This window comes from Arachis duranensis, chromosome 4 (assembly GCF_000817695.3).
Source record: "Arachis duranensis cultivar V14167 chromosome 4, aradu.V14167.gnm2.J7QH, whole genome shotgun sequence".
In the NCBI taxonomy this organism is placed as follows: domain Eukaryota; kingdom Viridiplantae; phylum Streptophyta; class Magnoliopsida; order Fabales; family Fabaceae; genus Arachis; species Arachis duranensis.
In genome coordinates, this window is record NC_029775.3 from 18857517 (window position 1) to 18870563 (window position 13047).

A 13047-nucleotide genomic window follows, 5' to 3' on the forward strand; every position below is an offset into this window, starting at 1 on the left:
AAAAAATGCTCCGTATTTAAAAATGAAACTCAAGAACAGATTGGACAAAGATGCTTGAGCACGACTTCCTCAAAGGAGTTGAAGTTTAAAAAACACGACCTCAAGGGAAAGATCGAAGCTCAAGCAGGGGCACTGTTCATACACCGGTCCGAGCTACAAAGTCCGGACTGAACGAAGACAAAAGCCACCGACCTGTTGCAAGGTTGGTCTTCACCGACCTCTTCTCAAAAGAGCTCGGCCAAATCACTAGAGGCCCAAAACAGGCCCAAAGCAGAAGGAAATAGCCCACCTGAAGGCGGCTGGCTGAAAGATAAGTGATCTCACCCACAAAAAGATAACTAAACTTATCTTAAGGAAGATCACTCCACACTACTATAAATACAATGGAGCACCCATGTATAACTGATACTCTAATTCTACACAAAAAACATGCCTAAAGTCCGTGCTAACTTAAGCATCGGAGTCTCTTGCAGGTACCACCATCCTCCGGTGACCAAAGATCAGCAGCACCTCAAGATCCAGCAAGTCAGACCCAACAACTCCGATCACTCCCGAAGATCTCGTCCGAGATCGACCTTCAATTTCAGGTAACCCTCGAAACACTATCTATATTTTGTTTTATCTTATTCTTCTCGATGGCATTACCTTTATATTGTCTCAGTTCCCGCTTTACCTTCTTTTTGTCGATACATGAGCGCTACGAATTCGCGATTTTATTTTTACTCCTTTTCCTGCTTCTCGATTAATACTCCTTCCAATTATACTTATAAACTATGTAATAAAAAAATTCTCCTGAGAGTCATACCACCGTAATATTATTGACTTATGACTCGATCATAAGTATTTGAATATTAGCGTGTTACATTATAGTATCAGAGCAGTTTGTCCTCGTGAGCCTGAGGGATGAAACTGCTTATGCTTCAATGCATACTCTGAGTTTGTGCCTGTGCTAGTTAGGGTATCTAACTGATACGTCTAGCATGAAGTCCATGAGTGTAACTTTGGTAATTTGAAGCACTTAACTTGAGATATTGAGTCTGATCACCTCGATATTGCTTGTCTAGTGTGGACAAGACCCGAATAGTATCTCATGGACATGAATGAAGTAATCAGGGAAGGAATTCCCAAGAACGAACCGGTGAGAGCACACCGAGATAGGAATTTTGACAGTGGTATAAGTGATATGTGTTGGTTTTGGAATTGCTGAGTGACATACTTAGAGGCGAATGGTTGAAAATGATTGGTTTAATTAGGCTTTAATCGATTGGATATTAGTGATTGAGAAGAGAGAAGACTTATAAATAGCGTTGATATATTTTGGATTCGAACAAGTGTGTAGGAATGGGATAATGACTATTGTTAGAAAACTGATGTTATAGGTTTGAACGATTAGGTAATGTGTGTATAGGGATCAAGGATTATTAAAAGGTTGTGATTGAGTCTTAAGAGCAGAGTTGCTAAAGAGTGTGTGAAAAAGGTCACTGCAGAGAAACAAAGTCATAGGGAGCACAACCAAGGATTCGCACCAAGTGGTCGAGAGTTTAAGGAGAGAGGATACACACAACGCTTTTTCCAAGGACAGAATAACGTTGCAACGAATGAGGAGTCCCAAGGAAACGGTAAAGGAAAATAGACAGCATCTACTTTAGATGTTTCGAGCTGTTAGAGATGTAGAAGTCATCACCCAAATAGGCCGTGCCGATTGGGGTTAGGTGTATGTTACAAGTGGGGGTTACCAGGGCATGTATCAAGAAATTGCCAACAAGGAGGGAGTCAGGATGCGAGCCAATTGCGACAATAAGATTGAGGTAATTGCAATAATCAAGTTTAAAGGATAGTGCATGATTTTATAATACCACCTTTACGATAAAACTGGGAATGTCGAGCTTAGTATTAGACTTAGAACCAAACCGGATGGTCCGAGTAGGGGTTTACTTTAAATAAAAATGCTTTGGGCTTTGAATACCTGATAAGTTTAGCAGATTAATACAAATGGATAAATGTCTGTGATGTACCTTAGCCGGCCTAAACTTCGCGGGTCGCAACTAGTGGCTAATTATTTATGTTACCTATCTATATTTTGTTTTATCTTATTCTTCTCGATGGAATTACCTTTATATCGTCTCAGTTTCCACTTTACCTTCTTTTTGTCGATACGTGAGCACTACGAATTCACAATTTTATTTTTACTCCTTTTCAAACTTCTCGATTAATACTCCTTCCAATTATACTTATAAACTATGTAATAAAAAAAATCCACCTGAGAGTTGTACCACCGTAATATCATTGACTTATGACTCGAGTATAAGGATTTGAATATTTGGGTGTTACATTGCTCCATAAAACTTTCAGGGAATTTGGCCAAGTGGTTTGAAAGATAGGATTTTTTGAAGTTTAGTGGTTGCTACAGAATTTTCTGATTTTCTAGTTCTGCAGTACCAACTTCCAGACGCTATAACTTTTGATTTACATGGAATTTTGAGTTACTTTCAAAAATATTTTAAAGATATATCAGTCTATTTTAAGTGAGTACAAATTTCATGTCCATATCTGTTTTTTTGACTTAATTAAGTCACTTGGAATCTGGATTGCATGCTGAAAATTCTGAACTGATTTATGAAAACAGGGCACCACTTCTAATTGACAATTAATAATCAAATGAAGTGATATGAACCTGAAACTTGTGGATTTTGAAACATAGGGGAGTTAAGTGTAATCTCACCAAAATTTAGAAGCAACGGATTAGAATTAAAATTATTATGGATTTTATAAAAACACTGCTGTTTGCTGTTTTTCTGAATCCTTATAAGTGTAGTAGCAGAATTTTAAAACATAGAATAAAATTCAATTCTAATCTAAATGCAGTAAAACCTAATTCAAATTAAAGATTAGAGTCCCTAGAATTACCTTACCAAGAGAGATAGTTTGTGCATAAGCTTTCACAACATAAAAACCACATAACAAGATAGCAAGGTGCTGTTCCAAAAATCTAGAACTACAATCTCGATTTTTCTCTAATATCTAGTGTTAGACTACTCAGAAAAATATGATTTTTAGTTTTTTAGAAACTTGAGTTTAATACGAACGCGTGGACATAAAATTTGCGCAAATCCGAGTTCATTTGTTATATTAATTATTAAATAGAAAACTGATCATCAAGAAGGTATCAGGTTAAACAAGTCAAAAATAAGTAAGAATGTAAGTTGCCCCTAGGAAAATTTAAAGTTAAAAGGTGATGCGGAGGTACGTATGATAAAATGGTGATGGAGAGGTATGTATGATAAAACGGTGATGCGGAAGTACGTGTAAGTAAATGGTGATGTGAAGGCATAAAGAAAAGAAAAGAGAATGAGGAACAATGAATGAAACAAAAGTTGAGAATTGTATATTTAATGGGCCTTGTGCCAAATTGCTAATGCGAAAGTGCTCGCGTAACTGATAGTCTGAGATTGCTAATGCGGGAATGTTTGCCTAATTGATAGCCTGCCTCTTACCGTGATGCTAAGATATCCTAATTGACATGGGTTCGCTCATGATGATAATTATGCCTAATTGACATGGTAAAGAGACCATATTCGGGGCTCGCCCCGAGTAACGTCGGGTTGCGGGTAGACAACCGAAGTATGAGCTCATGGCCTGCGCTAGGAACAGGCTTGTATCATCTTGTTTGTGGATATAAACTTCTTGTGAATTATTTATTGCCCTTTTTCTAATTGTCTATACTATTTACTTGTTGTATGTATGCTTGTGCCATGCGTCCTGTGTTTGTTTTTTTCTCTGTTTTACGACAACTTAGAGACAGAGACCTTAGATTCCCCTTTTACCTTGCTGAGAACTCTAAGTTCTCACCCTTCTTCTTTTTCTTTCTCCCCCTCTCCCTCCCCAGATGGGATCGGCAGAGGAGCTCGTTGAGTTTCGGGTTTCGATACATCGCCCACGTTTTGATCCCTGCATGCCGTACATGTTCGCTCTAGTTGCAGACCATTCCGGAGATTGACCTAACTGACCTTTTACTCCTTATGATGATCAGTAGTATTACTTTTCCCTCGTTTTTGTAGTACTTTTAGAGGGGAAGGACCTCTTAGTAATTCGGTTCCAGTTTAGGAAACCCGTATGAGGGTTGGGACTGACTTCCTCTTTTGTATCTGTATATATAACTTGGTGTAGTACTCGACTTTTGGATAAATGACATGTATTTCTAAACTTAACTCCTGTATATATCTGCATATATGTATGTATGATATTCTCTGCTACCATGTGTTTATCTGCGACATAGTTTTAAGAACTAACCTTACGAGCAACTAAATGATATTTTACAATTAATAGTTTAGTCATGCTAAATTGATAAAAAATTTTATTAATATTAACTAATAAAATCTGAGTCTAGAACCAAGTAGGTCTTTACGACAAGTAACACCTAAACATTTGACATTAGTCATAACGCGTCAAAAATTAGGGTGTTACATGATAATCTTTTAGATACCAATTTAGTATTTATCTCTTTAAAAAATATATAATTTTTAAAAAATTAAAATTTATTACAAAAATAAGTTAAACAAAATTTAGATGTCAATTTATAAACACTATACAATGGAAATAATTGAAAAGTGGCACTGTTATTCATTCAGTTTTATACTTCGTCTTGATTGACATTATTGTTCACATACCAATACAATTTGGCATAATAAGATATCACTAACTAGTTCCCTTTCCAAGATAACATAAATACATAAATAGTTAAACCCACAATCATATCTTATTCTTTTACGTCGTCTAAATTAAATTAAGAGGAAATTATCAAGAATACACTCGATTTATTTTAATATTAATAAAAATAATTTTAAATTTTATTATCGATAGAAATGTATTTAAATAATTTAAAAATATGTAAAAAATGTTCAATCGTGACTCAAGATTTATTCTGTTAAAAAAAAGTAACATAATTTACTTATTAATATTAAAATTTTATTTGTCACATAAAAAATTTTATTTATCACATTATTCTTTTTTATTAACGTAAAATATCTCAATTTACGATTGTGCATTTTTATTACATTTTTAAATAATTTATGAATTACTTTTATCGATAATAAAATTTTAAAATAATTTTCAGTAATAAAATAATTTAAATACATTCTGGTAGTTTATCCTTAAATTAACTGCGCCAATCAAGAAGCTGGCCATGATATACTTGTGCTGTTAATTTTTATAACATTTGCAATGATTTCTACTTAATAAGGTTAAGTAGTGTGATATATCAACGCTGGCATTAAATTAAAATAAGTCATGTAATATAAAATTTTAAATATGGTAACACTTGATTTTCCAATTAAAAAGCTAGGTGGGCCTTCCTAGAATGCATTGCTGGTTTGGATCTTTGCAAAGTCTAAGGCCTTTTTTCCTTGCAATCTATGTGTTACGTAATGTTTACTATATTCTCCATGATTGTATCTTCTAAACTTGCATGGGTGGTTTGCATCAACAAATTCTGGCATTGGACCAAGTTCTACTTCGTAGCTAGGAGCATAAAATGTCACAAGTGAGAGTCTATCTTTATTCTCATTAGCCACAGCTCTATGCTCCACACTCTTGTATTTCCCATTTGTCAGAACCTGCAGCATTAAAATAAATACTCAAATTCATTCCTAAAAAATTATTCGTTTTCTAAAATTAAATTTATCCTTTAAAATTTTAAATAATCGTATTAGTCTTTTAATCATTTTTCTGTTGATGATGTCAAAATTTATTAATATAACACGTTAAATGATATTACAACACACATAAAATTTTTAATTAATTATTAACATTACAAGTTTATGAAATTAAATCGAATCAAAAGTTAATTAGGGAAAAAATTTGAGGTATTAAAATCTCTCAATTTAAAATTTATTTAATCTAATTTTATAAATTTATCATATTAGCTACCAATTAAGACTACTAAGTATGTATTGTAGTGTCAATTAACGTATCACATCAATAAACTTTGACACCATTAGCAACAGAAGTGACGAAATTACTAAAATAACTAATTTAAAATTTTTAAAGAGCGAATTTGATTAAAAAAATTTTCAAAGACTAATTTAATCATTTATCCTACAAAATTAATAATTCTTACTAACAATAACAATAACATATATTTTTAGTAACAGACATTAGCTAAAGCTTATTATGTATCAATTTTGGCTAGAGCCCATCATCCGAAGCTAAGTTTCTAGATCTTTGTAAATGAAAATTACTTTGCAAGGATGAGATGGTAAATTTGGCTACCTCTTAAAAAAATGCACTAAATTCAAACTTCAGTTAAAATTAAGATGTGGTTTGAATTTACTTTGAAAAACTCAGTGCAGGTGAGTAAATGTGTGAGTAGTGTAATAAAAAATAACTTTTTTATTTTAAACAGAAGTCTCAAAATAAAAAAAAAAAACAGAGTTTATTCGAATTAAAATTCTCTATCCCTAATGTAAAATAAAAAGAAGGGTCTGGCTAACTTTAAAATTATAAATTGAAAACTTTTTTTATTAAAAATATAAAAAAATAAATTTTTAATATATTTATTTTATATTTATTAAAATATAATATTTAAAATTTTTTACTAATAATAGTAGGTGCCGAAAAAAATTAGATAAAAGAAAAAACTTATTCTTTCCTCATTAAAAAGCAAAGAAGAAAGAGAAATGGAGAGGGCTTAATTACTTCTATGGTATCACCAATGTTGATGACAAGAGCATTTGGAAGAGTGTGAACAGGAATCCAAATACCATCCTTGAGAATTTGAAGCCCCACAGGGCTTCCCTTTGCTTGCTGAAGCACAGTGAGAGCACTTCCATCTGAATGGGGGCTCAGACCCATCACAAGCTCAGGTCTTGAACATGCTGGGTAGTAGTTTATCCTTATTGCTTGCACTGCCTCCCCAAACATTGAATCAAACGCCTCTTCTTTCAAACCTAGTCCTATTGCTATGTACTTTACAAGATTTTCACATAGCTTCCTTACTTCTCTTGAGTACTCTTCCAATGTTTCACTGCCACCACGCACATGACTGTTTAATCATGCATCTTATAAAGTAATTAAGATACGCATTATACTATTGCAAGCATTTTAGGAAACGGTTCTGCTACGTTATCAACAGCATATCTGCCAACTTCTGCCAACTCTTATTTATAATTGTGTTTCATGGAAGTGTGTTCGTGGATGTGTCTAATAAAAATATCTTTTTTATAACTATGTTTAATAGAAGTGTCTTTATAGATATATTTTCTGGATGTGTTTCTTTATATATGTATTTAAAATTATTAATTATTAGACACATCTACTAACACACTTCCATGAAACACAAATATAAATAAGAGTTGGCAGAAGTTGGCGGATAATATGTTGGTAACCTATACTTTTCCTTTAGGAAATGCTACAAAATAAAGTGGTTCGGTGTTTTTAATCGTTGATCTTAATCATAAAATGAGTGATGTTAAAAAACTAAATTTTTTTTAACTAATATCAACTAATTTTTTTAAATTATTTATTTATCTAAAATTTTAAATTCTAAATTATATATAAATCTTAAATCTTAAAATTATAAATCTAAATACTAAAATTAACTAATTAATATTAACTATAGTTATATAGCTGAGATCAATAGCTAAAAATAGTAAAAATTTTTAGTTTTTAATATACGTAAAATATATTTTATATATTATTTATCTTCGTTCTTATCTCATATATCGAATGAATACTATTTTATTATTAGATAAAGTGGGAGTGATTTATAATAAACTAAATATAAATTAACACAATATCTTACACTATAAATATAGATTTATACACAAAATATATTTTTAAAAAGATAATGGAATAAAAGGGTAAGATTAAGAGACAATTATTAATTAAAGATTTTTTTTTTGGTTCAAACACACACCCCCATTCACACAAACAAATTTCACTACAATTTAGCTATTGCTGGGTATGGAATCCTGTGTAGGACTTTAAGAAACAACTAAAACTGCCACTCATGCACATGTCTTAGCCACTAATTTAGGGTCGTTACCTGAACTTTTCTGGCTTCTTAGGCCACAGATTTGGATTCCTAGCATGTTGAGGTTCAATTGCAAGAGCCAACATATTGCACCAATCCAACTTTTGGTCCTCTGAAAAAACAAAAGCCTGTCCATACCCTTGGATTGTTCCAGGTAGCATTGGATATTTTTGTTTCTCTTCCAAAGGTAGCATAAAAAACTCGTTGCTCATCTTCTCTATGCTCTCCATCAGATTGAGGTCAACACCATGATTGACCACCTAAAAATAATCACCATACTCAACTTTAATTTTCATAAACACTAATAATAATAAGAGTTTAATTTTGATAAAAAAAAATTACGATTACCAAGTTAAATTTATACATTTAGATGAATGTTTAAATAGAGATTGTAAAAATTAGTTATTTTTACTGATATAATAAATACAAAATTAATTATTTGTATAAAATTTCTTTACACCAAGTTAGTGCATAAAAATTAAATTTCAATAACAATAATATCCTCAAAATATTATAACTGGAAAAGTTAGACAGCAAAAAAAAATAACAAGTATATGTTTTAATTTAGTGTGTGTATTCAAAATTTCAAATTAAATTTCAGTAGATTGTTACCTGAAAAAATCCCCAGTTCTGACAAGCAGTTGCAAGGTTCAGAAGCTCATGAAGGAAGAGTTCATGTGTGTTATGTTTACTAAGATTGGAGAAATCAATGATAGGCATGTGATGATTATTATGTGTTGGAGTAGTAATGATGGGAGCTTTATTAGGAGTTAACGTAGCTATTGTTGGTCTTTCTGTAATGTCTCTCACAAACCTTTGGGGAATAGTGTCTGGCTTAGTCTTACTAAGTTCTATGACATCATCAATGTGTCCAACGTTGATGGGAGAAATAATATGCACTGGAGCCATTGAAATACAATTTTTGGAGCAGTATTTTTCTTATAAATTAAACAAACACTTATTACTGTTATTGCTCTTATCATGACCCTACCCTCGAAACCAACTCTCTATTTATAGTGGAATTTTTAGGACTCCTCACGTGTTAAAAAAGTTGCTCTATATTTATGTGGAGACTTTAGACTTGTTACTTTCGTTTTTAGTTTTTTTTTAAACATACAAATCTACTCTCATATTTATTTTTTGAACATATAAATCTGTCTCTTCAATTTATATTTTAGTATTAAAATTTTTTTAAGTGTGCTAATCGGATCTTCTGATTTATTTTATAGTGAAATAAAAAATTTCTTTCAACACAAATTAAATCCTCTGATTTATGCACCATGAAATATGATAGTTAGATTTTTCTATAAATTTTATTATTCTTTAAATTTGAGGTCTGATTCGTTAATTAAAATTAAAAATTAAATAAAAATTTATATTAGAAAAAAACACACTAACTAACCATTATACTAGATTACATACAATTTTTTTTTTCATTTCTAAAAGGAAAAGTATAGAGAACTAAATGTCTGACCAACCAAAAAGTGAACAATTTAATTAATTATAATTATTAATAATTATTTTTAAATTTTTTAAATTTAAAATTAAAAAATTTAAAATTGATTAAGTAAACATAATTAAAGCCTATAAAAATCTTTCTCTTCTCTCCCATATTAACCTATCCACTTCAGACAGAGAGAGCCGAAATGGAGAGAAGGATTCTCAAGATGCTGAACCATCCTTTCCTCCCTACCCTCTAGGCCGAGTTCGAAGCCTCGCACTTCTCTTGCATCGTCATGGAGTTTTGCTCCGGTGGAGACTAGCACTCCCTCCGCCACAAGTTCCCTCACAATCGTTTTCTCTTAACTTCTGATTTCAGTCTTTCTCTCTACTCAGATGCTATCCCAGCCGTTCAATTCTCTGATTGCTTCTCTAACTGGGTGTTCCGATAACGTAAAGTCCAAACTGTTCAACTAGACCAGCTCTTCGTGGCCGAATCGGTCAAATCGCAATTCTATCACATCCAATCTCCCTTCGAATCAGTCAAATCGCGATTCCATCACATCCAGTCGGTCTCTGCCTTGCACTTGGTTCAACTTCAGAAATTGTTTAAGGAATGAGTGGTAGAGCACGAGTTGTTCTTGAACAATTACAGAAATATAAAAAATATCCATTTAATATGAAAAAAAAAACATCCTAATGCTTAACAAAAGAAATATCCAGTTATATTTTATATTTATAGAATTAAAAAAAATTATAAAATTCTTAAAGAAATAGAGATATTCACATTTGCAATAAAAAAACTTGAAAAATATATAAAAGAACATCCATTTAGTATGAAAAAGAAACATTCTAATACTTAACAGAAGAAACATCGATGTATATTAACTTATTTTTATTAAGATGAATTTCGAAGTCCAACCCATTAAAAAGTTTGGCAGGTTTTTGACTGAACCCCTTTTAGTTTCCTAGCAAAACTCTTTCTAAAATAATTAACCCACACACTCATCTTTATTATTAATTTATTCTAATTTTTTTAAAATTTAATTTTAATACTATCAGATTAAATAATTTTATACTTATATTTAATTATGTAGTGTCATATAAATAAAATAACTGTTTTTTACTTTGACAACGGAAATAATTGTAAAAAATAGATGTGATTAAAAAATCATAAAATATTTTAAATTTTAGGTGCATCAAATTTATTTATTTATTTATTTATTTATTTTTTAGAATAATATATATGTGCATGCATTTTTTTTATTAGAGACAATTTTGTTTGAATATTTTATTTAAGATCTCATATATGGAAAATGGGTAATTATTCTCTCTGTGAACACTAATTTTTGTGTATCATTCATATCTCTATTATTAGTACTAGTAGATTAATTAATTTATTAATTATTAGATATGTATGTCAACAGGCATATCTTGATATATTCATGAAATGTGCATATTTATTGTTTACTATTTATATATGTCAAAATAACATTGACTAACTCAGATGTGTTTGAGCAACCAAAAAAACACATGTGTTTGAAAATATATATATCTTTAATAGGTGATCATTGAGTACAAAATATATAATTTTCTGATCAACCTTCACTACTAAGCTTTGATTTAAGGATGGATGCATCTGAGATTAACATGGCGAAAAGTTTGGGGAAGCAGTAGTAAGTAAGTTTCAAATCATAATTCATCCTAGTGTGTCTTTTTTTTTTTTTTGAAAAAATAAGTATCATTTGAAATTTAAAATGAGTATTAATGGGATTTTTTATATAAAGGTTAAAAAAAATGAGTTTAAATGTTAAAATAAATATCAATAAGAAACACAATTATATTGATATTTAAGAAAAAAAATTTTCTCTTTTGTGAGTATATATGTTGTGACTTGTGACACCAATATATATAAATAAATAATTTGCCAATCAGGCCAGGACCCCTAATTAATGCATTTGGAGGATATTGGAAGACTAAAGTTTCACCATGTCTTTTCATTGGTTATGTATGATACCATAATATGTAGAATTAATTAATTTATCGAATTTTTAATTAAATTTTTAAATTGTCTTAATTAAATTTTTATATTATAATTTTTTTAATTTAATTTTTACTGTAAAAATATATTTAAAATAATAGAATATTCTATTAAAAAAATAAATATGCTTACTATTAGAGTATAAAACCTAACTAATCACATCTTTATATTTTGAAATTCCAAAAAAAATCTGGTTATTTTTACTCACAAACTTACCCCAACTCTTTCGTTGAGCTTCACCGTCAGATCTACTGCACGCTCTTTCTGCTCGTCCGTTATCACTGTGTCCAACGCTTGATATGCTCCACTGCTCACACATCATGCCTCTCTTCCTGCTCTTTCTGCTCGTCCGCTATCACTGTGTCCAACGCTTTGATATGCTCCACTGCTCACACATCATGTCTCTCTTTCTGCAGCTGTGCTTCTTGGTGAGTACTCACATCGCCATCTCGTCTTCCTCTCTTGCCTTTCTTTCACAAGTGTTGCTGTTTGTATTGCACTACTCGATTCCAAATAAAGATGTGGCCTCGGTCCGTTCTGTTTTTAAATAAAAATGACTTTTTCTTTCTCGCGACGAGACTTCATCTTCTTCTTGACAAGCCGGAAAAATGAAAAAATCACTGAAATATTGTTGCAGTGGCAACGGACACGGTTTATGAAAAAATAAATCTGAACCACAACTTTTTAATGACATTAATTACATTTTCATCGGCGTAAGAAAATTGTTTGGTAAACATATCATGTTAAAAAGAAATGATAAAATAATATAAATAACTCTTCATCTGTTCAGATAGCATGTTGATGATAAAAATAAACATTCGTAATATGTTACCAAAATTCAAATAGCATGTTAGTTTGACACTGATATATCTCTATTTACAAACAAAGATAAGGAAAAAATAGTTATTATTACAAAACACTTTCTCTTAGTACTAGAAATAATTTATTATAGTTATCTACAATTAATTTTATCTAATGAACCAATCTACAGTTAAAAAAAAGAGTACACACAGAAAAGAGTACGCAAGAGTAACTACTTGATCCTTTTATTTCGAAAGCTTACACACCTCATTCTCATTCTTTTTACTATCCTACATGAATCTTGCAACACAAAAGCTGACTCTCATAAATTATATATTTTAGAAAGAATGATGTTGAAAATTGATTAAGAATTATGAAAAATATGTGATATCATCAAATGGTAGCTATGAACAAGGGACTGTGAAAGATGATGAGTCATGTTCTAATGTTTGGAAAATGCTTGATGATGATGAGGTTATAGGAGATAAAATTGACCATGGAATTGTGACGGAAGAAGAGTTGAGTGGGGATGAAACTGTGATGGAAGAAGAGTTGAGTGGGAAAAGTAACGGAGAGCAACCAATGATGGGTGAGAGACATGGATAGATAAGTAAATTTATAATTTATTAACGTTTTTTAGATTTTTAACATTTAAAAAAAGGATTAAATTAAAAAATTATATAATACAAAAATTTAATTAAAAAATATAAAGATTTAATTAAAAATTTGATAAAAT

General features: G+C 30.8%; 1 protein-coding gene across 2 annotated transcripts; it reads right to left on the reverse strand.

The window, feature by feature from the left end:
- Nucleotides 1–5281: 5281 nt before the first annotated feature.
- Nucleotides 5282–8989, reverse strand: LOC107483628 (protein SRG1-like). 2 transcript variants are annotated; one of them, XM_016104240.3, is made up of 4 exons: nucleotides 8642–8989; nucleotides 8042–8289; nucleotides 6694–7021; nucleotides 5282–5612 (listed from the first exon to the last, which is right to left on the reverse strand). In XM_016104240.3, exons 1-4 carry the CDS (start codon nucleotides 8936–8938, stop codon nucleotides 5352–5354), a joined length of 1134 nt encoding a protein of 377 aa, XP_015959726.1. In that variant the 5' UTR covers nucleotides 8939–8989; the 3' UTR covers nucleotides 5282–5351. The 2 variants fall into 2 exon arrangements, with proteins under 2 accessions (XP_015959726.1, XP_020995854.1); XM_021140195.2 differs by having other exon boundaries at nucleotides 6694–7039.
- Nucleotides 8990–13047: the final 4058 nt, after the last annotated feature.